Genomic DNA, 22,542 nt, shown 5'->3' with positions numbered 1-22,542 from the left:
GGATGCTGATGTACTTCACGTGTTTTGGGCTGCTTAGCCAAGCACAGAGTGATGGAGCCCTAAATGACAGCAGCGCCTGGTACAGGGGCACTGGGGATACCAGCCCAAGAGCTGTGTGCAGCAGGAGCACCCCATTGTGCCCAAGGATGGCCATGGCAGAGGGGAAGAAAATGCCCATTAGCAATTTTCCTCCTGTTCCTTTGCTGTTTGCTTCCCAGCCAGGCTCTCCTGAGTGCCTGTGCCAGCAGACACGTGCTCGTGCCTGGGTAGGTGCTGTGACCAGCTGCCCCAGAGCTACGTGGTGCATCACAGAGCTTCCTTGGTGCCACGGGCTCTGGCCCCATTCTCTTCTACCCTGGAGGTGGCATCTGTGTGGAGGTGGCACCTAAACGGAGGTGGTACCCAGCTGGAGGTGGCATCTGGGCAGATGTAGCAACCAAGCTTAGGTGGCATCTGCCTGAGCAGAGGTGGCACTCAAGCAGAGGTGACATTCAAGCAGAGGTGGCATCCATGCCAAAGTGGCACCTGAATGGTGGTGGCACCCAGCAGAGGTGACCCCGTGCAGACCTTCCATCACCAAGCCCTCATCAGGATGAGGGGGTCCCCAGGGGACCCCAGTGGGGTGCCACAGGGAGAAAACCAGGGTGCTGCAGTGGGTTGAAGTTCCTAGCTGGATGGCCCTGCTGGGAAGCCAATCCCTAAAGGGTGCCGTGGCCGTGTGAAGGCTGTCCCCTCTGCCGTCCTCTTCTGCTGTACCTCCTACAAGTTTCACTCGTCCCTCCCACTCCCTCCCAATGCTCGCCTTCTGTCAGGGAGCCGGGAAAGGCTGGGGATAAGGAAAGGCTCTCCGAGTGAGGCTACCAGTCTAGCTGGCTGCCTCCCGCGGATGCTCGGGGCCGGGGAGCAGGGCAGCCGGTGCTCCCATGGACCTCCCCAGCGGGATGCTCCTCGCCTGCTCCCTCTGCCTCCTGCCGGGTAAGTGCCTGATCCCCCTCCTGCGCCCACACCAATTCCCCAGGCAAGGGGAAAGCAACCGGGAGTAACTTTTGCTTATTTGGGAAAGGTGCTGGAGAAAGCCCAAGGTTAATAAGGCTGTTGGAAAAGTCTTTTCAGGAACAGGATGGAAAGAGCGAGGTGGGCGCCTTTGAAGCGGGCGAAGGGGAGTTGAAAGGGATGGAGATCTTTGATGGGCTCCCCAGGAATGACTGGGTAGGTGGGTGGGCAGCGTGGTGTCCTCCCAGTCCCCCTCCTCGGCTGGGCTGCTGTTGGAGCAGGATTAGTGAGTGGTTTTCTGGAGCATCAGATGGTGGGGGGTGGGGGGGGGGGGTGGGGTTGGGGAAAGCCCTCCAAAATAAAGCGAGACCCTTTTACCTGGAGTTAACTTTTGTGACCCACAGGTGGTTTGTCCCATCGCACACGCAAGGGAAAGTTGCTCGGGGTTAAGTAAGTTGAGAGAGGTTTCAGGCAAGCATTTGGTTTCAGGAGGCGACCCCGCAGCTTCTCCCATACAGCTCGGTGTGTGTGGGACGAGACCTGCGGGGGCTGGGGCGGGAGGGGGGGTTTATGCTTCTTGCTGGCCCCTCGCTGGTGTGCTCAGGCTCTCTTCTTGCAGAAGGAGGCTCCCCAGAAGTAGTCATTTTTGCTGCAATTACATCTGGCATCCCCCTGCACGCAGCCCAGGCTCAGAGCAGCCAGACTGGGACAGCTCGGTGCTGCAAAGGGGGGAAAAAGAGCTTTTTCCCGGTCCCAGGAGCACTGCCACAGGCTCACGCCTCCCTGCCAGCCTGCAGCGCTTCTGCCACTGCGAACATTTCTAAACACCCTGACGGAAAAGCACACCAGGGTGGTTGGTTGGTTTGGTTTTTTTTTTTTACTTCTTTTAATTTTTTCCCCTTTCTAATTGCACAGTTGCTTGAGCCTTTAAAGCAAGCCGCAGCGGAGCTGCCTTTCTTTGCTTAATAGGGAACATGTGTGTGTGCCTTGCATGGCGGCGGCGAGCCTGGCGGGGCGCGGGGCTGCCTGCGTGGAGCTGCCGGCCGATGGCTCCGGCACAGAGATGGCGGCACGGCCCCAGCCGTGCTTACGTGGGCAACTGAGCCCGTGGAGTGAAATCTCCTTAAAGACGGGCTGCTGGTAGATATAGGATGGTTACTGCAAAGCGTAGTTGCGGGATGTGGTAAATCGGCAACTCCACCTTGAGCTGAGCAGAAATCCTCCACGTGAGTGTTTCTGCCCACGGGGGTTTTGCCCACGGGGGTTTCTGCCCACGGGGGTTTCTGCCCATGCCAGGGGTGGGCGGCAGTGGCAGCCCTGCTGCAGCGAGCATGAGCTGTGTGCCGGCGACAAGGGTTAATTCTTCCAGTGCTCTGTGGTGGTCTCCAGACCAGGATGTGTTGTGGCTACCGGTCAATATATTTTCCCGAGGATTAATGCTGATGTTTTCCCATCTGACTAAAAGTAACTTTTGCTGTGTGGGACCTCTCCCAAGACCCTGGGCTGAGCCGAGGGTGCTGGGCTGGGATGTGCATCCTTGGGATGGTCCCTTCGCTGCACAGGCAGCGCTGCCTGTCCTGGCACAAACCCTGGGGTGTTTTGCGTGAGAGAACCCCACCACCACCCCAGCTCTCTCTGATGGTCCTGGGGGAAACCTCCTGCACATGGGCTCTGTCCTTGCTCTTGCACCATCCCACGGGCTGGGAGTCCCCAGAGACACAGTGGCACCCCCGGCAATTGCCCGGTGACTACTCAGTGCCAAGGGAGGAGGCAGGTGATGCCAGCAGCTGGTCCCCTTCCAGCAAGCACTGTGCAGGGTTGGGGACCCCAGCGCTATGTTTCCATGCACAGCCCACCCTGGGGGACAACCCAAGGAGTCCCTAAATGTCAGATCATGCCAGCTCCTCTTCCCTGAGGCTTCAGTGCAAGCAGGGCACAGTTCTGGGCTAAAAGCGGGAGAGCCCGGCTGAGGGGTGTCGAGCCATGGCTTGTTAAAATCAACACCTTCGGTGGCAGCAGATGACCCCGTTGCTTGTTGACACTGTTTGCTGGCAGGGAAGCTGTGACTTCCAGAAGGATCCAGGGCAGATGTGCTGAGATGCCATAACTCCCCTTGTATCAGACCATGCATCTGTTTGCCCTCACTGGTTTCCTTGTCCAGAGCAGTCAGCTCATTCCCTCTCTAAAGGGTCACCAAACAGTATCATCATGTTTGCTCCATGGGGCATGTTGGGGATTATCCAGGTGGGTTCCTAAGGGAGCCTCCAGTCCAAGCTTTGATGGTGGGTACTTAATTTTGGGGGGTTGCACAGCCCCCACAGTAGGGTTGAGTGGGACCCCCTGCCCACCTACCAGTTGTCCACCTGTTGCGACGGAGGGAAGACACAGTCGCTCAATATGAGTGATCAGCAGACTTCCTTTATTGTCTCTTACAGTCACCTTTTATGCCTTCTTATAATTAGCTCATACATATTACAAAAGTTAAGCTCATTATTGGTTAGTTGCCTAAATACCAAGCCCGCCCCTAGTTTCTCTTCTGTAGTTATCTGTTCCCACCTGCAACATTCTTTTCCCACCGAAATCTTCCTGTTACTGTGTAACAAGAACAGCCAAAGACAGTGTATTTTGCTTTACTTCAGATAAGCTGAGAGCGATGTGCATTTTTGTCCAGCCAGCTGGACTATGTCTATGTGACCCTTTTCAGCTAGCCAGTTATCCACATCCACCCACTGACCAAGGTTTGGCCAGGGAAAATCTAATAAACACACCACCCCACGAGGTGCATGGAGCTCCCATGCCCCGACCCCAACCCCCCCAGCCTATCGCTTTCCTGGCAGCTGCCTGGAAAAGGGGCGATCAGAGACCTGCCGCTAGTTATTCCTGATGCTGCTTGCATTATCACTAATGAATGCGCTGCAGATGCATAATCAGCATGTTCCTTAGCGCTGCAAAATGTGGCTATCAGGCAGCTCCTCCCCGGCTTTTGGGGGGGCCAGAAAGCTGGAATTATGGAAGCACAAGGTACTTGTGTATCTAATGCCCCAGGGCTGTTTGTCAAAGATTTTGTGGGTAACCAGGAATGTTACAACACACAAGCCCGCGATGACTGATCCTCTGTTCATCCTCAGTATTCCCTGGCTCACCATCCACTGCTGCCGCAGCCACCAAACCCTGGGTTGTTTCCTAATAGCTGATGACAAATGCTGGCTTTGAGATAGCAACCTGGAGAGGAACTGGGTGCTTTCAGCATCTCATTTGGCAAAGAGTGCTTCATGGGGATTAGAGCTAGAGGGAAGTGTGAGGACATGTGGCCCACCCTGCTCCATCTCGTGACCTGCTAGCTTTTGCCCAAATACCCTGTATCAAGATTAAAGGTTTTTCCAGTTACACTAAATATTTCAGTCCTAAGAAAAGAAAATAAAGCACATGGCAGATGGGTTGCAGAGGAGCATCCGATGCCACCAAAGCCCATGTGGTGGTGGGGATGGGGTCACAGGAGCCCAGCCCAGCACTGGGTGCCCAGTGGCATCCCCAGGGATGCTGAGAATACAGGGGTCACAGCGGCGATGCTGGGGTCCATGGACCCACTGCTCCATCACAGAGGGCACCTCTCCTGTATGGGTTTGAGCAATGAGAGAAGAAGCAAGGAGCAAGAACAGCAAAAAGAGTTTAAAGTGCCAGACTGAGCTGCTTGAATCCGGCACGCTCCAGGTTTTTGGCAGATGTAAGCTTTCCCCCCACCACACACTCTCAGGCTCCTCCAGCGAGCAGCTTGCTTGTCCCTGCAAGAAAGCAAGAGCCTGGTGTGGCACGTGCTGTTCTTGTGTCCCACACATAACCTTTTCCTTGGGTCACCTGTAGTGTCTCCACATCCCATATCTCCTCCAGGGCTGTCCCTGGGGACCCGCAGCAGCCCAGCAGTGGGCCAGTTGCCTTTGCCCTGGGAAATTCAGCAGAAAAGCTGGTGCAGATCCGGACGTAGGTTCCCATGGGCCAGACTCAGCCGCAGCCTTTGAGATGCTTTTCCTTGCTGTGTCACTGTCCCGTGTTGGCTCGGCTTCTCTCCAGAAACTCTGTCTGGAGTTGCACGATGCAGTCAAAAATATTGACTGCATTTTCCTCACAGTCAAAAAAAAAAAAGCAGGAAATCCACTGCCTGGCTCACATCTCCTTAAACTGTAAAGGTTTGGAGCAAAGGGAACGAGCTAAAACCCCAAACCCCTCAAGGCAGCAGAAGCAGGGTTAGGGCATCACAGCAAACACTGCCAGCCTGCGTTACAGCATCCTCACGCAGTGAGGGCCATTGCCTGCCCAAAGGATGCAGGCAGAGGTATGGGCAGGAGGATGGTGCTGAGACCCTGAGAGCATCCCCCTCCCGGAGGTTTCCCTTACAAGGAGGACTCATTTTTATTCTTTTTGGCAGGAAAGGTGGCTTTTATTCCCAGTATTGTTTTTCAAATGTGTTTTATTTTTTTTCTTCTCAATATTTGACCTGACAAGAATCAAAAGTTTGGACTCAACAGAAGCTCCAGTTCGGAAAGGAGGTATTTGAGGCTTCCTGCCTTGGCAGACTCACAAGCAAAACATGTGGCTTTTGGTCACTTATTTATGACAGTGATGTCACTCCTGACAAGAAAATGAGACTCGGTTCTTCGGGTTGCTAAATCTCCTTGACAACCCCTCAAAAATCTCCCATTAGTTGAAGCCAGTTTAAATATTCTCTGATTATATGGGTTTTTTTCTTTCTGCCTCGAATGCACCCACATCTGTTGGCTTTCTGAAATTCCTTCTCTTTGCCATCCATTGCCTGGAAATTTGCTTCTAGATCATTTTGTTTTTCCAGCCCCATCGCCTTCCCTGCTCTCCGTTACCTGCTGCGAGTGGGATGATCCGGCACAGGGCATGAGCCCCTTGCACCACTTCTCCCTGCTCCCCCCTGGTTCAGAGCCCTTTGCGCTTAATGAAGCATTCCTGCTATTTATTTGGGAGTTTATGTTGCTTTTCATGACCAGTCTGGCTGCCTTTTGCAGGAGGCTACAGCTGCACAATGATGCAAGGAGCCATGGGATGGGGGTCCCCAACCTGTCCCAGTGTTCCCACTCCCCAAAAACCTCTGCCTGGAGCTCTGCAGTGCAACATCAGAGAAACTGCTGAATGAAAAAAAAATCAGAAGAAACCCCATCACATCCTCTCTGACATTGGCTCTGCACCCAAGTGAAGATGCTTCTGCATTACCTGGAATTGAACCTTGCTTAACATACAAAACCCGCTCCCCACAAGATCCCCATCTTCCAGCCAGATCCAGGGTGTCACCACATCTCGCTGGTGGTGGCAGTGTGACACCCCAGGGTGCTCCCCACAACCTACCCCCCTCCCCTTGCCCATCACTTCTCTCAATGGCCAGCCCTGGTCTCTGTTTCTCCACTGGGTAATAGCTAACTCAGACGAGGTTTTAATTTGTTTTGTAGTGTTAAATAAGGTCAATCTACCACAAAATATGCTGGCTCTCATCCCACTCGCATCTCCCTTTTTCCCCCCCTGCTTTCTAGAATTTCTTTTTGAGGGATTTTAAAGCTCCTTACCTCAGCTTTCCTTGGCGAGACTGCAGTTCTCTGCTTAAGGAGCCAATGTTGCAGATTTGTTCCTATGACTGCAAAAAAATCAGGTTTATCCCTAACATTCCTACCTATTAAAACACTTTCCATCCTGAATTTTTCTGCCTGGGAAGCAGCATTCCCAACCTCTCCTGTTGACAACCCCTCTATACCCCTATAAATACCAAACGTGATCCTTCTGCTGCTTTTAAAGCTGTTCTTAATAAGGATGCCAAGATCTTTTATTTGCACGGACCATCCAGCAGCTACTTTCTGCCTGAAGGCAAACAGAGAGCCATGATATCCTGGCTATCAGTATCCGTCCCACACGATCACTCCTTGCTGGAACCTGGGCCATGCTCCTCTATGCTTAAGCAAATCCACGGGGATAATACTATTATTAAGAAAAAAAATACCTCCTTTTAGAATCCATGAAGCATTTGCACCTATGCACCCTCCATGCAAACCATGGAAGGTTTGAGCATGCTGCTGGCCTGAGCCAATGTGTGTGTGTTTGGGGATAAAGATGTGCACTGGGATATCGTGGGCTGATGCCTGCTGGCTGTGGGACACGGACAGCTGCAGCATTCTGCAGCCCCCAGTAACAGAGGCAGCACAAGGCCAGAGCTCCTTGGCACAGACAGTGCCCTTCCCCCACTGCCCAGGGCTGGTCTTCACCTCCAGCCAATTTCTCCGTTGAATGCACCCATGGGGTCTGCGGGCACAACTCGAAGCAGCTCCTGCACCCATGGATATGCAAAGGGGCATCTCCAGCAGCCCAAACACACCCCAGTTCTGGGGAGATTGACTTGATGCCCCACCTGCACACCCTGCTGCAGGGTCTGGCTCCTGGGCTGCCAGACCAATCCCCCAGGATTTGCTCCCTGGCAAGCAAATTGCTCTTCAAGGTTGACGCATGTGGGCTGTGAGCAGGGATGCCACGGCCAGGGAAACTGCTCCTGCTGTCCTGCAGGAAGGGGCATCCTCCAGAGCAGCCTTGGGGAGAGGACTAAGCCCAAAAATTACCAGTTCTAAGCATCCATCCTGAGGGATATTGCCCCCCAGAGCTGCCTTTCTGTAGCAAACCCTCAGCAACACCGGCTTTTGCTTGCACAGGAAAAGTGAGCCCCAGCTTTGGCTCTTTGGTACTGCAAAGCCCTTGGGGACAGCAGGATGTGGCCCACGGGGACAGCCGGGCTGGGTGATGGGCTCCGGACCAGGCACACTTGGCATGGCCACACATTTTGTATGTACCCGCAGCACGTGGCCCCCACTGGGCCATGTGGGGACGTGGTGGTGGCCATCTCCACTGCGAGCAGCTGCTGCTCCACAGCTGGGGAAGCAAAGCAGGGCAGCATCACCCACCTCAGGGGGCTTGGGCAGATGTCAGAGGGGAGGAGTGTGCTCTCCTTTCTCCTACCCATGCCCATCCTGGCAGCCCTGGCTTCAGCTGATTTTATAGCAGCCTAGAAGAAAAACATTTTTTCCTTTATTATAAACCAGAAACACACTTTTGCTTTGGTATCAGCAGTGGGCAGCAGCTCGGCAGCCCCTAGGAGCACATTGGTGCCAGCTGAGGTGAAGCCCCTTTGCAGTTGAGCTGGGGAAGGGGCTGTCCTCCAGGGCTTGCACAGCTGTGGCCTCTAAACCCTAAATGACCTGCTTAAAGCTGCAGCCCTGGGGCTGGCTGCTCCCTGGGGGCTCGTTGCTGGGGACAGGAGTGCTGAGTGGCTGCAGGTGAAGTGGGATTGGTGTGCTTTGGAGCTTAAAGCCTCGTCTGCATCATGGCTGGCTGTGGGAGTGCTGTGCTACAGAGATGCTGTGATGGGGCAAAATCAACCCTGTTTCATGTAGGATCCTCCTGGGGCATATTATACAACTTCGGGGAGCAGCAGCATTACCAGGATTGTTGAGGTTGGAGGCTCCTCTGAAGGTCATCTAGTCCAACTCCTGCTCAGGCAGAGTCAGCTGGAGAAGGTTGTCCAGGGCTGTGTCTGGTTGGGGTTTGGATATCTCCATGGGTAGGCACTGCACAGCCTTTTGGGGTGACCTGCTCAGTCTCTGACCACAGCAAAAAAGTGTTTTCTCCTACCATCTCAGCACCTTGGCTGACAGGATCCTTCTTGTCTCTCCCCAGGGTTCAGTGACACCTTCAACATTGACACCAGGAGGCCCAAAATCATAGCTGGCTCTAAGGAAGCGTTTTTTGGCTACACAGTGCAGCAGCATGACATTGAGGGGAAGAAATGGTAAGTGAGCTCTGCGCTGGCATCTAAAGCAACTTACCCAAAATGCTAAATATCTCCTGCTCCATCTGACCGGTGCTGTTTGGGGTGGGCAGAAAGTGAGGTTTGCACTTGGTGATGCTGGTAGCAAGCCAGCCTGGGCAAAGTAGACAACAGAAATTCTTTTCCTTTAAAATGAGGGGTTTGGTGGCAGGGGGGTAATGGTGTATTTTGGGTTTGATAGCTGCATGTGTATGGAGGGTACCATGCTCTGGCTCCTGCCCAGCTGCCTCAGTGCCTCAGCAGGTGCTGAGCTCAGGGCTTTGCTCCAGGCAGGTTCATGGTTCCCCAGGGCCCCTTGGCCTCTAATGCTTGCTGGAAACCCATCTCAGTTTTGGGTTGAAGCCATCCCATTTTATATAGTTTCCACCAAAGAGCCATGGTCTGCAGAAATGCTCAGACCTGCCTGCATCCATCAGTAGTGCAAGATGAGACTCAGCTGGGCTTTGCTCAGGTTTTGGGTTTCCTGGCAGGTTTTGCTCCTTGCTAGGGTTGATCCTCATGCAGGGGTCCTGCACAGATGTTGGCAGAGACCCTTGGTGCTCTCCAGGAGCACATCTGAATGCTGCAGTGACGAGGGCAGCTCAAAAGCTTGTGAAATTCCCTGTAACTCAATTACTGAGGAGCTGAAGGATCTGCCCCAATGGTGGATGACAGCCAGGCTTAAGGCAGCAAGCAAACATGTAATTAATGCAGATGGATACCCCAAGATCTAAAAACCAGACCTGTGCTGCCTTTGCGTGACCTTTGCTGGCACTGGCGGGGGATGCAGGGCTGGACCCTGTCCTGTGTCCTCAGGCAGAGCTGGTATTTCACTGCAAGGAGCAGTAGGGAGGTTTGGCTTTAACCTTGGTCTCTGCAGCTGCCATCAGCATGGCCTGAACGTGCCCGCACGCCGTTCCCTTCTGGTTAATGGAAGGCTGGGGCCAGCTGCCCAGGCACGCTGCGGTGAGCCTTTCTGCTGGCTCCGAGCCCCGGTTTCCCACAAGGATTGCGTGCTTTTCCCAAATGGTACCATGCAGCCAGTTAATGGGGTGATGGTGATGCTCTGGCCCCTGTGCTGTATGAGGGCCGTCCAGGCTCCAATGATGCCAGCTGCATCCCGGGGACCTGTCTGCAATTAAATCCGTGTTAATGCTTCCACTCTCCAGGTCACCATTTCCTTCCACTGTCCAGCACAGAACTGAGTTGATATTCATAAACCTCAAATGGTGGGATAAGGTTCAGCTTTCTGCCAGGAGTGTTTGCTCTGGGATGGGCTGGGAACGGAGGGGGTTGCCTGGGGTGCAGCCCATGAAGCTGCCTCTACCTGCTCAGGACCCATCTCTGCAATGGGGCATTTTAGCAACCAGCATTCCCTCTGAAGTTCAGAGATTCACATCTGCACGGTGGTGATGAGCTTTTCCACTGCTTCAGCTCAAGACCAAGTGCAGGACTGCTCACAGCTGGCTGAGTGTCCCCAGAAGTGTGACCATGCCAGGTACCAGAGCATCCTTGCAGTGGGACATCCCTGTGGTCCATGAGCAGCAGTCAGGGAGCTTTCTCCTAGATCTGACCCTGCCCGGGGCCATGTCAGGAACTAGATGGTCCTTTTCATCGTTGCTGTCCATGAACCTGCATTATGGAACTGTTTCCCAACTGGCCAGCTTATATTTAACAAGCCAGAAACATCTGGCACAGGGGACAGCCCTCCACCCTTTCTTTACTTAAGAACATGGATAATTACCCGAATAAATGTTTTTTGGGGGAGGGGGGTAAAGAATTTTGGGCAGTCTGACAGCACAACTGCTCATGGCCAGAGCCACTGGAACACAGCATAAACGTGGCTGTCAAGTAGTTCCAGTAAATAAAGCAAATTCCTGTGAAGTCCCCTGCTTGAGACCTGGGTAGGGATGGCTGATGTTAATGGATGATGTTGCTCTGCTTGGCATGAAGTCTTCCATCCTCACCTCCCTCCATGCAATGCTGGAGCACATCTGGGCAGAGCAGTGTGTTTTGTTTCTAAGGGAATCTCAGCCCAGCCTGGTGTCTCCATCCCTCACCTGCTCCTGGGCAGGTGTCTGTGAGATGGTGGGACGGGGACCGTGCTCTCCAGGGCCATTGATCTGATGTCTCAGAGCATGTGAGCTCTTCATTTGCACATACCTCTCCTGTGAAATATTTTCTATCAGGAATAGATCCAAAACACCAAAAATTTGGTGGTATTTGTGCTGGCTCCCGCAAGAGACTTTGGCTCTGCAAAGGTGTCTACCAGGTCAGGGCTAAGCCCAGGAAAGGCTGTTTGGAGATCATGGTTCTCCAAAGCAGATAAGTAGCAGGAACTGAGTGTCTTTGCCACCGCATTCCTCCCTGCTTTTGGAGTAGATCCCTTTTGCATATCTCATTTCATCCTAAACATGCCAACAGTCTCTGCTTGGAGGAGAGCAGCATAACTGGATGTAAACGGCACATAGGCGCCCTGCTCCAAGGTGCTTGTGTGCCACCATGCTCCCCAAGTGACAAAACGACATCCATCGGTGCCATTGGTGGGAAACCCTTGGGGAACTGCAGCCGAGCCTTGCTCTGGAAAGGACTGTCCTCGCCCACCCCTGGGCAGGGGTTGCAGGGTACGGAGGTAGCTGGTGTCCCATCCATTGGGAAGATTTTTTTTCCCCCCTTTTCTCAGCAGGACACTGGAGAAAAGACCAGCTCTGGCTCACTTTGGCCCTTCTCATACCTCTCCTGCCAGCATTGGGCAGGACGCAGCTTAGTTTTCTCTTCTTTTGGTTCTTCTGCATGAAAAAAATGGATGTTCTCTGCACAGAACGAGTGTATGTATACACATAAGTACAGCATCTATTTCAATATGCAATTATGTAGTACAGAATGTCTATTAAATATGTGTACACAGTTAAAAAATGAAGCCACCATGACTCACTCTGGTTAAAGGATAAATGACTGAACAAACAAAACATCTATAGCATAAACCAAGGATGTACAGAAAGGGAGCAGGATGATAATTGTGCCGAGCCTCAGGCAACCCCAGGAGCTGGCAGGAGGCAGAAGAAATGGAGATGCTGAGATGAAACCCCAGTTGCTGGTAAGGCAGAAGCCAGATGAGCCATCCTTCAATGCCATCCCGGTGGAGTTGAACAAAACCCACCAAAATGCAGAAGAGTTCAGAGAAACTAAATAGTTATCTCAGAAGTGTGGTTCATATAGGAGTGATGGCTCTAACAACATGCAGAGACCCGGCTGCCAAATACCAAACGTGGAATCTGAGGATTTTGGCACCTATCCTTCAGTCTGAGACTTTTAATGCTGCTTTTGGCCAGTGCGGATGGTTTTAAAAGAGTTTCAAAGCAGCTTTCATATATATGTGTGTGTGTAAAGGCATATTTGAGTGTATACAAACATATATTATATTCTCTAGGTATATTTTTAGTTGCAACTGTTTCCTTTTTTCTAACCTTTTGAGGAAGAAGCCAGACCATTTGCACATGGGGTCTGTATCTGCAACCCTGATAGTGGAAAATCTGGAAGGAAAGAATTCAATTTATTAAACTCCAGAGGAAAAAACACTTGGAGATATATACTGCTTGAAAAGCTCATCGATCTGTGGGGTGGCTCTTCTCCGCTCGCTGTCTTCCAGAGCAGCAAGTGGCTTTCAGGCTTCTTTCTCAAACACTTTCTCTCCCTTTTTCATTAATCTGGAGGTGCAACCCAAGTGCCTTCTCCAGGTATAAGAATGGAAAAAATGACAACAGGCTAGTGAAACTCATCCTGACGTGCAATGGGGCTGTGTACCGGCTGCTCTGGAATGCTCCCAGGGCGATACTTGGAGTTATGGGGTCTGAGCATCCCCAGGGCTTGGCATCTTGGGGGAAACATGGGGGAAATGGGACCTTCCCCATGCTGCTGTGCTTGGGGCAAAGTGACCTGGCAGGAGTTTTGGTAGAAGGACAGGGAGTTACTGTAAGGACAAAGATGATTATGGTGTTGACATGAAGTGGTGAGTTGGCTTAGAGGTGCTCCTCTGTCCCAAGTGACACTTTGGTTTGTGCCATTTTGGGGATATTTAAGGTGTGACTCATGATCCAGGCAGGTTTATTGCTGTGGATGGATTTATTTGGGTGAAATAAGGGTGTTCAAACATCAGAGTTTCCACAAATGCACGTGGGATGTATATCCCTCAAATGTGGAAGCTCCCATTCCATGCACGCTCTTCTCATGCTGCACATGGATGTTTGTGGCAAACACAAACTGTAATCACATTGAGTTTGAGGGGAAAAAAAGTTCTTAGAGGCCCAAGATGAGGGGGAAAGGGAAAAAAGTTCCCTTCATCTTTTGTCTCCCCTCTCCCAACTGCATTTCCTGATTGCTCCCCATCATCCCAGGAGCAGGAGCTGTGTCACTCCTTAAGGAAGGACAGCAGCACCCATTCCCCCCCTCCCATACGCGTATTGGAGGACATGCCAACCACCCTCTGCTTTCCATTGCCACCAGACACCCCAGTACAGAAGCAGGAGAGGGAAAGGGCCCTGGGAGGTGAGTTGTGCCTCTGCAGCACAGGCAGCAGCAGCCGTGATGCTCCACGCAGCATGTGCTGGGACTGCTGCCCCACGCCAGCTTGTGTCTGTGGATTGAAAGCTTCCAGCTATGCAAAAAATGAAGCTTGAGAAGAACTGGCTGTGGAAGGAAAGCCCTGGGAATAAACATCCATTAGCCTTCAGAAGCCATAAAAATAATAAATACAGCATTCCCGAGCTGACTGAGGCCAGGGCTTTGCTGATGCTGCTGGCAAGGTGGCATGGCTGTGGAGTGGGTCTAGTAGGTCTAGCTGGATGGGCTTCAAGGGCTGAGGGTCTGGCGTTTGGGATGCTGGGTGCTCTCTGGCTGCTCTCTCCCTCCTGAGCTTGTATCTCACGCTGCCGCAACCCCACTTTGCAGCAAAGGGGTGCTGTGAAGCCTCAGTGCAGGGTCTGGCCCCCTTGAGCCCACCCTGTGCACAGCTCCCCACGGCCCTCAGCAGGAGCCCATCCTTGCAAGCACCCCAGGGTTGACCCCCACTTTGAAGGGTGTCTGGTGGGGGGCAGCCCTGAGCCCCCCTCCCCGTGGCCGCTCCAGGCACAGACGTGATGTTTCCAGCCTGAGCACAGCCAAAGGGAAAAGGAGGAGGCAGGAGAGAGAAAAATCTGCTCGGTGGATTTAAAGTTATAATTGTGCTGATCTGGAAAAACAGTTAAAGGGTTTGCTATTTCCCTACTACTGCGAGAGGCTTTCTTGGCTGTAATTCTCCTGTGGTTTGGCCGGTACCCGAGTGCTTGGATTATTTTGGTGAAAGGGTACATAACTGTAAAGCATTCCTCCATCGCGGGGATAATGTCTGCTCCCAGCTCTCCCTCCCACCACGCCGGGGCTGCAGGCAACAGGCTGGCAGCAGTGTGTGAGATGCTTGCTATAGCCACCCACCCCATCTCCTGTGTTAGGGGGTTGTCCATTTTTTGGCACAGTATGGTCTTTTCTTCCAGAAAATCCTGTAGACTCTGTTATTAGTGTTGCTGGGTTTTTGGGGATGCTCCACAGGTTGATCCATCCTTGCCTGACACCTTCCCTGGGTGCCTTGGAGAACATGGGACATCTGACATCCCTGGGGCAGATCTTCCTTGCCATAAAGCAGTGTGGCTATCACAGACTCTGGGGTTGGTTTGCATCAGCTGCAAGGTTAGACCCTTTCATTTTGGGGTTTGTTTTGTTGTTGTTTTTTTAAGAAAACATTTAGTCTAATTGGAAAAACAGATGAGGTCTCGTGTTACTCGCTGTAGGGCTTGCAGAAGAGAGGGGCTCGCAGGAGGATGTCCCCTTGCAGACAAACCCAGGCTACGCTCCAGTGACACTCCTTAAGCTTTCTACCAACCAAGAAGAGGAAGGAAAAGGTTTGCCACCCTGTCCAGCAACAAAACAGAACTGTGCTCATTGTTTTTTTGAGCAAGGGACCCAACGGGAAGCACATGCAGAAATGGGGATTTGGGCTACACGCCAAACCCAGCCAGTGGAGAGCAGCTGCCTCGCAGCTTCGGGGCTCCCGGGCATCTCAGCATCTCCATCGTGCCTTCCTCACCTCAAGAGCCTGAAAATTTCCTATGCCCCAACCCTGTGGCTTTGCTCAGGCTTTCCAAACTGCTGCAGCAAGAGCATGGCTGGGCTTCCCCCTCTGAGGTGCACTGGGATATTTAGAAAGAGCTGGAGGAGCACAAGCTTCAGTAGCCAGACCCTTGGTGCACAGAGGAAAATTGTCTCCTTGGTATTTTTAAAAGCATCGTCGTTGCACTATAGCATGAGCATCCAGGCACAGCTCTAAGATCCCAATGCCTCTGCCATGGTGAGACCAGGGGATGCTGGAGGTGGGTGGACACCAAGTCCTGCCTGTGCCACCACAATACACGTGTGCTGCAAAGTATCTATAGCCTCATTGATGAAGATCTCTATGGAGGGAAGGGGCAAGACCCATAGAGATCTTCATCAATGAGATCCCTTCCCACCCCATATTATTCAGCCATTACAAGAACTTTACAATCGCACCTTCATTATCTAGGGCTGGGGGCTTGGTGCCCTGGTCTCAGAGCACCGAAGGGCGGTTGGATGGAGCTGTGATATTGGAGCTGGTGAGCTACCGGTGCCTCCAACGCAGAAATGCATGGGTGGGGGAACCCCCCCATACACTGTTAACTGGTGATAATGGGTGACTGGGGAAAGCAAGAGGCACCTGGCAAGACCTGGAGTCACAGATTAGTGTTTGCTTTGGAAACCTCCAGAAGAAAACCAGAGATCGCACGAGTCCTGACGGACACGTGCAGTCTATGGGGAGCACTGACCAGCAACGCCAAACGCCTCAGTGGAAACCCACGGCTGGGCCAAGAATCACTGATGGGCCTCGCCCGTGAACACCTCTTTATTACAATATCCCTGAGCAAAAGGGAAAAAATTACACGAGGGAAAATAAGAAAGTATCATTACTGCTGACCACAATATTCTGCGAGTTCCTCAGACATGTTTTGCAACATGCCCGTCATCGCTATTTTAAGGAGAGCGCTGGTGATTTTGCTTACTGCCACGGCTGCGTAATTGCTGCAGCAGCTCATGGGGCTCGGACCCTGCTGTGCATCCATGTCCTGGTGCCGGCTCCCCTCGGGGCTGTTCCCGTGACGTGGCTGCTCAGCGTGGGGGGAGCATGTCCCGCCGGGTGCTGCCCAGCCACGGGAGGGGTTTGCAGACGGGCTGTGTAATTAGGAGCATCCATTCCCAGCTCACCCCGGCGCACGGAACAGCTGGGGAAATTACAGTCGTGTTTATGTTTTGCTTTTGCGATGAGAGGGTTTGTTATAAAGCAGAGAAAACATTGATCAACCTTCAAAAAAAATAACCACCGAAGGTGCTCGTGTGTGTCAGTGGCAGATGGACAGCCTCCTGCAGGCAGTCCCGCGCGGGAGCAAGAGGGGACAGGGATGGGGACAAAGCTCGTGTCCCGGAGCAGGTCTGGTTGTCTGTGCTGGGCATTGCAAAGTCAGTGGGACCCAAACCTCAAAGCTACATCTTAGGAGGGAAATTCCCTAAAACTCCCAATATGTAGATGGAGTACTGCAACTGCTCTGTCGTTAGTAGGTTGTCTTTTAATTGGGGTAATATGGGGAGCATATGGAGACTCGGGAGTGAGCAGTAGGCTTTAATGCCTCCACCGGGAATGCTTCTGCCAAGGGATGATTTATCTGGTATTCAGAGGGCAAAACAGTCTTACAAAAGGTGAAATATTCCCCTGCAACCACTGCTAAATAACGAGCCCAAATGGCTCGTTGGTCGTGAATCAGCCAAAGCTGGCTGCTGGAGAAGAGCCCTCCGGAGCTGTGTGACGGACGGTGGCCCAGGAGCAGTGCTAGGGCTGGAGGTGATCAGGAGCAGATCGGGACCCGACGATGTTACAGGCAGCAGGGAAGGATGGGGGTGAAACAGCCACAGCCGAGAGGAGCATCCTCTCCTGGGTGACAGCACCAGGGGACATTGTCCCTTGCTGAGGGTAATGGAAACTTAATACAGATGGTGCAAATACTTCCCTGCTGTAACCATCCTCTTCCTCCTCCTCCCCTGCCGCACATCCCGGCCTCAGCTCCTGGCCTGAGTCAAGCATCTTGCTGCTGCCTGGTGGGAAAGCAAAGCTTTGCCTCGCTCCTGGCTTTGTGCGCCGTGCTTTTTCAAAACTGCTTGCTGAATTTGGTTTATTTAATTGGTATTATTTAACACACTGTTAATCCAGCACACAGCAGGGTGGTTTTTTGGTGCTCCCAGACCCAACGCCTCTTCCCGTTGCCAGCCTGCGCTCCTCTCCCAGATGCCCCAAGCTCCCTTCCTGGCTGCCCCTGGCCCATGGGGCCATTCCATAAACAGACCAAAATAATCAGTTTATCATCTTCTGATAGTTCTGCTGCACCTCCCCAGGCTTTGGGCACTGCTTAAGGGATGGATCTGGGCTTAATAGTGCAATAGCCATCAACTCAAAGTCCTTCTGTGAGTCGGTGTTGGGGGTCACCTGGTGCTTGGCCACAGCTGTTTGTCCCAGGTACGTTTTGTGGTGGCCCTTGGTCACCAACACATGAGTTTCCTCTGCTCACAGTGAGCAGCAGTGGCCAGAGCAGCAGTCTGCTCGTTGCTGCTCATGCAAGGTGATGGGACCCTCACCATTAGCTGAGCCATCCTACATCGCCTCTGCTCTTCAGTGCAGCTGTCTCATATCTAAAGATGAAAAAAAATGACCAGAGGCTGATAAAAAGATTTGCTAGAAGCTGCACCGAAAGCTGCTGTCAGACCAAGGATGCATTTTCAGGTACCGCATCCCCCTGTGCCACCATCTCGTTGACTTCTCCTCAGTTTCTGGCTGTCCTTAGATTCCCACTAGGTATTTTTTTCCACTGTTGCCAATGTGGAGAAAAACATTTCAAAGTCCGTTCCTCTGTCACATTCCCTCCAAGGAGCTCCGATCCCATTTAAAGTTTTCCACAGAACTCTCCCTTTCCTGAACCTCCTTAATCGCTTCTTCATCCAGTTCCATCTTGAATAAATTAACTGCAAGTGAATTTGCCTTGCAGGAGATTAAGTGTCCCATTGATTGAAAAATCCTGTGAAAAGCATAGTTGCTTCTCCGTTCCTCCCTAATCCCTGCATTCCCGGATCACCAGCTAGACATACCTTCCTCTCCTGATTTCTTTCCATTTAATCAAAATACCTCAAGGCTCAAAATGAGCTTTGCAACCTCTCCGCAATGCACCCAGGGAGCCTGCTGTGCCGGGAGGGGTTATTCCCTTAAAAAGTCAGGAATTTGCTAGATGCGAAAAGGCTGAGGGGTCTCTGGGGGACCCTTAGGTCGGGGTGTGGGATCATCGTGAGTATGGGGTGAGGGGCAAAGATGCCGGTTAATACAGCTCTGGCAGGAGAAAGTGCAGGGAAAAGCCAACAGCACTTTTGGGGCAATAGGCAGAAATTCAAACATTATGCAATGGAGAATAAGAAATGAAGATAAATAGAGGCTAAATAAAGAAGCAGAACCAGACCCAGGGCTGTCGGAGGCGGTTTGATGGTGGTGGTCCACTCCTCTGGGAGGGGATGCTGGGGACAGGCATATCCCTTTGGCTCAGGGCCTGCAGGTACATCCAAACAGTCATGAATTTTTAAGTGACAAACTCTGTGACAAATTTCCCAGGGAAACACTGACTTCTCTGTCGCCTGATGCCTTCAAATCAGGGACGGATGTTTCTCCAGGAGATGTGCTCCAGCCAACCATAATTTATTGGGTTCAGTACCAAGATAACTGGCATGAATTAATGTCTGTGACAGAAGGAATTTCACCAGATAATGTTTTGACTAAGAGGGAAAAAAACCCCCAATAATTCAATCAGTACCGAGCAGCTGTGACTCTAATTGTTTTAGACACTGAACCACGGCAGCGTTTTGCGTTTTATGTTGCCTTGTCGTGCTGTGCATGCTGCTCGTGGGCATGTGTAAGTCAGTCATTTAAAACAGTGGGGAAAAAAAAAAAAAAAAAAAGCAAACTGAGCTTGACACATCATTTTGATGTTTGCTGTGAGATTTGCCCAGCCTGCAGTGACAGACGCAGCCATCCTGTCCCCAGCCCGGGCAGGACATCGGGAAGCAGGACCCAGCACCATGCTTTGCCTGCAAAGCAGAAAATGGGTTTCCACTGCCCTCGCTGCACAGGCAGAGCAGAGGCTCCTCGAGTATTTCCACCAACAGCCTGGTTTTCCTTCTTTGTTTTTTTTTTCCCCCAGGATGAAAGTTAAAAATATGTCCTCAGACATGTTGCTCTGAGCAGTCTGCGCTTCTCACATTTAATCCTTTTTTTTTTTTTTTGCTTTTGTTTTCCCCATAAGGAGTGCATGAAGAGGAGGATGAGGGCGGGCTTGTTTGGTTCTTATTTTCTTTTAAAGCTTCATTTATTAACCAAGCCAAGATGCAAGGGCCTGCCGCTTTGCTCTTTGCAGAGGGCTTTGCTTGTTCAGCATCAGGCCGTGGCTTGAGGCAGGGGGGGATTGCGACCCTCCAGGGAGCACGAGGGGGGAGATTTGGGGTGACCCAAGGGTTGTAGGGAGGGGGAGAGCTGGAATGGACCATGGGCTGGCTCCCTGCTGCGGCAGGCTGCTCTAAGTGGATTTGGGTCATTTGGGATGGGACTTTTATTACACTTTTTTTAAAGAAAAAAAAAATATTAGAGCACAGGTTTACAAACCACGGAGTGAAGGAAGAGGTTTGTAAGCGATCTGTGAGCGGTGTCTCTGACAGCTGGCTTCGGGGAACACTTACAGCATCCCTGCAATCCGCACCTTTCGAACAGCTGGAAAAGCCTTTTCCCAAACTGCCAAGTTTCCATGAGAATTTGACAGCTTCAGCTAATTAATCATTTAAATTTAACCAAAAAGGGAAAACAATGCCATTGTCTTTGGAAGACAAAAAATCTGGTTTCATGAGCTTCACAACCCCTTGGCATTCATGGCAGTGTCTGTAAATATTTGGGCTTTCTTTGAGCTTCCAGCCCTGATGTGGGGCTGAGGAACTGGGGGAACGGGTGGTTTGCCCTCGGCATCATCTTGCATTTGAAAGAGATGCTTCAACCCAATAACCACTGCTGCTCAGGAATATTTATTAATGGGTAGTGTGATAATATTAATATGTGAATATTAATTAATGGGAGAGTCCTGTATAGGATTGCACATCAAGGTGGAACTGCTCTGAGAATTCACATTAAAGCCCATTAATGTTAAATTCTTCTTGGGGAATTAAGAATTCAAAACTGAGAACACCATCTTCTGAGGTATCCTAATGTTTATTTCTTTCCTTCTTCAAAGTCTTTTTCTCCCCTGCCTCCCACATCCTTTCACTACATTTCACATCTTCCACCTTTCCCCCATCCCCGACTGTGAGCGAACGGGCATCGACAGTGTGGCAGAGGGACACGAGCAAACTCCTTGTACAGGTCAGGGAGAAGGTACCAGACTTCCCAAGCTGCTGGATGCTACTGAGGATAGCTCCAGATGGTTATTATTTTCTCCTAATTAATCTTCTAATTAGCAATGAAGCTGTAAGACAGGAAGTATTTCCATGAGAATCCTAAATGCTGCTTAGATTTTGGAGCTTTTAATTTGGTGAGCAATTCCATTTTATAGCAATGGAATAAAAGGATGAGTATTTAGTGTCTTTGTAGAAGTAGCATTCTAAAAAAATGACCATTTCTGGTTTAACAGGGAACATCTGTGCCGGGGACGGTCACTTTGCAGCTGCCGGGTAGGGTGGCGCAGAACAAAAGAGGTCCTGTTTATCTGGTGATCCAGACTTGGATGGTTGCATCTAGTGATAGGATTTTGAAAGCAAAAAAAAGCAATGGAGCAGATTTATTTTGGGCTAACATATTGGGATCCAGACTTGGATGGTTGCATCTAGCGATAGGATTTTGAAAGCAAAAAAAGCAATGGAGCAGATTTATTTTGGGCTAACACATTGGGAGCAGAAGGTGCCAATAACTTGTGGTTCAGAGTATTTTTGAACTAGCCTGGAAGGAATGGTCAAATTCCTCAGGTCCTGCTCTCCTCCTCCTTCGGTTTGCTGTTTTGTACTATTCTGGTCAAGTCCCCGTGAAAAAGTGAGAAAATGCTTGCGATGTCCCAAATACTTCCTGACTAGTGGCCTGCACCCTTGGTGGGTGCATGTGGTTTTATCAGCTCCTCTTACTTTAAAGAACAGATAGATGCCCAACGTCCTTGCCTGCCGCTGAGTCCAAACATACAGCTCCAGACTGCTCGTAAGTGAACAACTCCAGGTTGAAGCAAATTCACTTTTTCAGCTTTTTAGTGGAGAAAATTCCTGGTGGATCCCGGTGTGAGTTGCTGACACTGCTATACCAGCTCCTTGCTGTTCCTTCAGGTGTTGCTAGGCAGGAGCCCTTCATACACATCCATGTCCTGAAGATGCTTTGGGCATGAAAAATTTCCTACCTGAAGTAGCAGTGAGAAGGGCCACCTCCGTCCCCCCTTCTCAGGGCCAGCCATGCCCACTGTGGGGATCTCAGAAGGATGCTGAGGGTTTCGGTGCCGTGCTGGTGTCAGCCATGAGCTGAGGTGGTGATGGGGTTCCCCGCTCCTCCCCGCACTGTCAGACGATTTTGCAGACTACACTCACTGCCAGGCTTTTGTTCACCCCTGCTGCATCTGATGGGCATTACTTCCAGGCAGCAGTGAGTCACAGGGTCCCAGCATCACAGCCTGGTCAGGGTTGGAAGGGCCCTGGGGAGATCACCCAGTCCAGCCCCGGCTGCAGCAGGCTCTCCTACAGCAGGCTGCACTGGGTCGTGTCTGGGCAGGTGTGGAATTTCTCCAGAAAAAGAGACTGCACAGCTTCCCTGGGCAGCCTGTCCCAGGGCTCGGTATCCCTCAAAGAGGTCACCATTCCTGGCTTATGGCTGCCTGCCGTTGTGGGAAGGGCAAGTCGGAGCAGTGCTTTTGTTGCTTGCACCGACTCAGGTCGGGGGAACAACAGCATCCCCCCAGCAAGGGAGCCTCTCCTGTCACCTCCCAAACCATGAGCTGGGGATTCATTTGGCCTGGGGGCGAGGTCCCCTCTGGTGGTGGCTGTGGGTTTGTTCCCTCACCTCCCATCCAACCTCTGGGCACTGACGGACCACTCTTTCCCACAGGCTGGTGGTGGGAGCTCCCTACGAAACCAATGGCCAGCAGAAGACAGGAGATGTCTACAAGTGCCCAGTGACCAGCGATACCCACAGCAACTGCACCAAACTCAACCTAGGTACCACACACCACGGGGCAGCGAGGGGCACTGGGTGTTCTTAACATGGTGCTTTTTATCATTGCTTTGGTCTGGAAAGATGCACTCCCTTGTGTTGCCCAGATTGTCCCCAGAAGTGTGAAGGCTGCACGTTTTAGCAGGATTTTTAGATGAGGGATTATTTCAGGTGTTTGTTAGTGAGCTTTAAGCAACGTTAGGGTAAAATCAAGCAAATGGGAATAATTTATTTAATATAGCTTAAACTGTTTTTTTAAATGACCAGGATAAACTTATCGATGGGTAATGTTCCCACTAGCAAACAGCTGACTGCACGTGGCAGTGTCTGTGCTCCC

At 51.5% G+C, this 22,542-nt stretch overlaps 1 protein-coding gene across 2 annotated transcripts in view; it reads left to right on the top strand.

The window, feature by feature from the left end:
* The first annotated feature begins 805 nt into the window (after positions 1-805).
* ITGA11 (integrin subunit alpha 11) overlaps positions 806-22,542 on the top strand; it is a 53,239-nt gene continuing 31,502 nt past the window's right edge. For both annotated transcript variants that reach the window (XM_055816365.1, XM_055816358.1), the window contains exons 1-3: positions 806-975; positions 8,725-8,836; positions 22,101-22,210. In XM_055816365.1, the coding sequence (XP_055672340.1) occupies positions 924-975; positions 8,725-8,836; positions 22,101-22,210 (274 nt within the window). In that variant the 5' untranslated portion in view covers positions 806-923. The remainder of the gene's footprint in view (positions 976-8,724; positions 8,837-22,100; positions 22,211-22,542) is intronic.

The sequence above is a fragment of the Falco peregrinus genome, chromosome 1, assembly GCF_023634155.1.
Source record: "Falco peregrinus isolate bFalPer1 chromosome 1, bFalPer1.pri, whole genome shotgun sequence".
In the NCBI taxonomy this organism is placed as follows: domain Eukaryota; kingdom Metazoa; phylum Chordata; class Aves; order Falconiformes; family Falconidae; genus Falco; species Falco peregrinus.
This window is presented reverse-complemented; position numbering and strand designations above follow the sequence as displayed.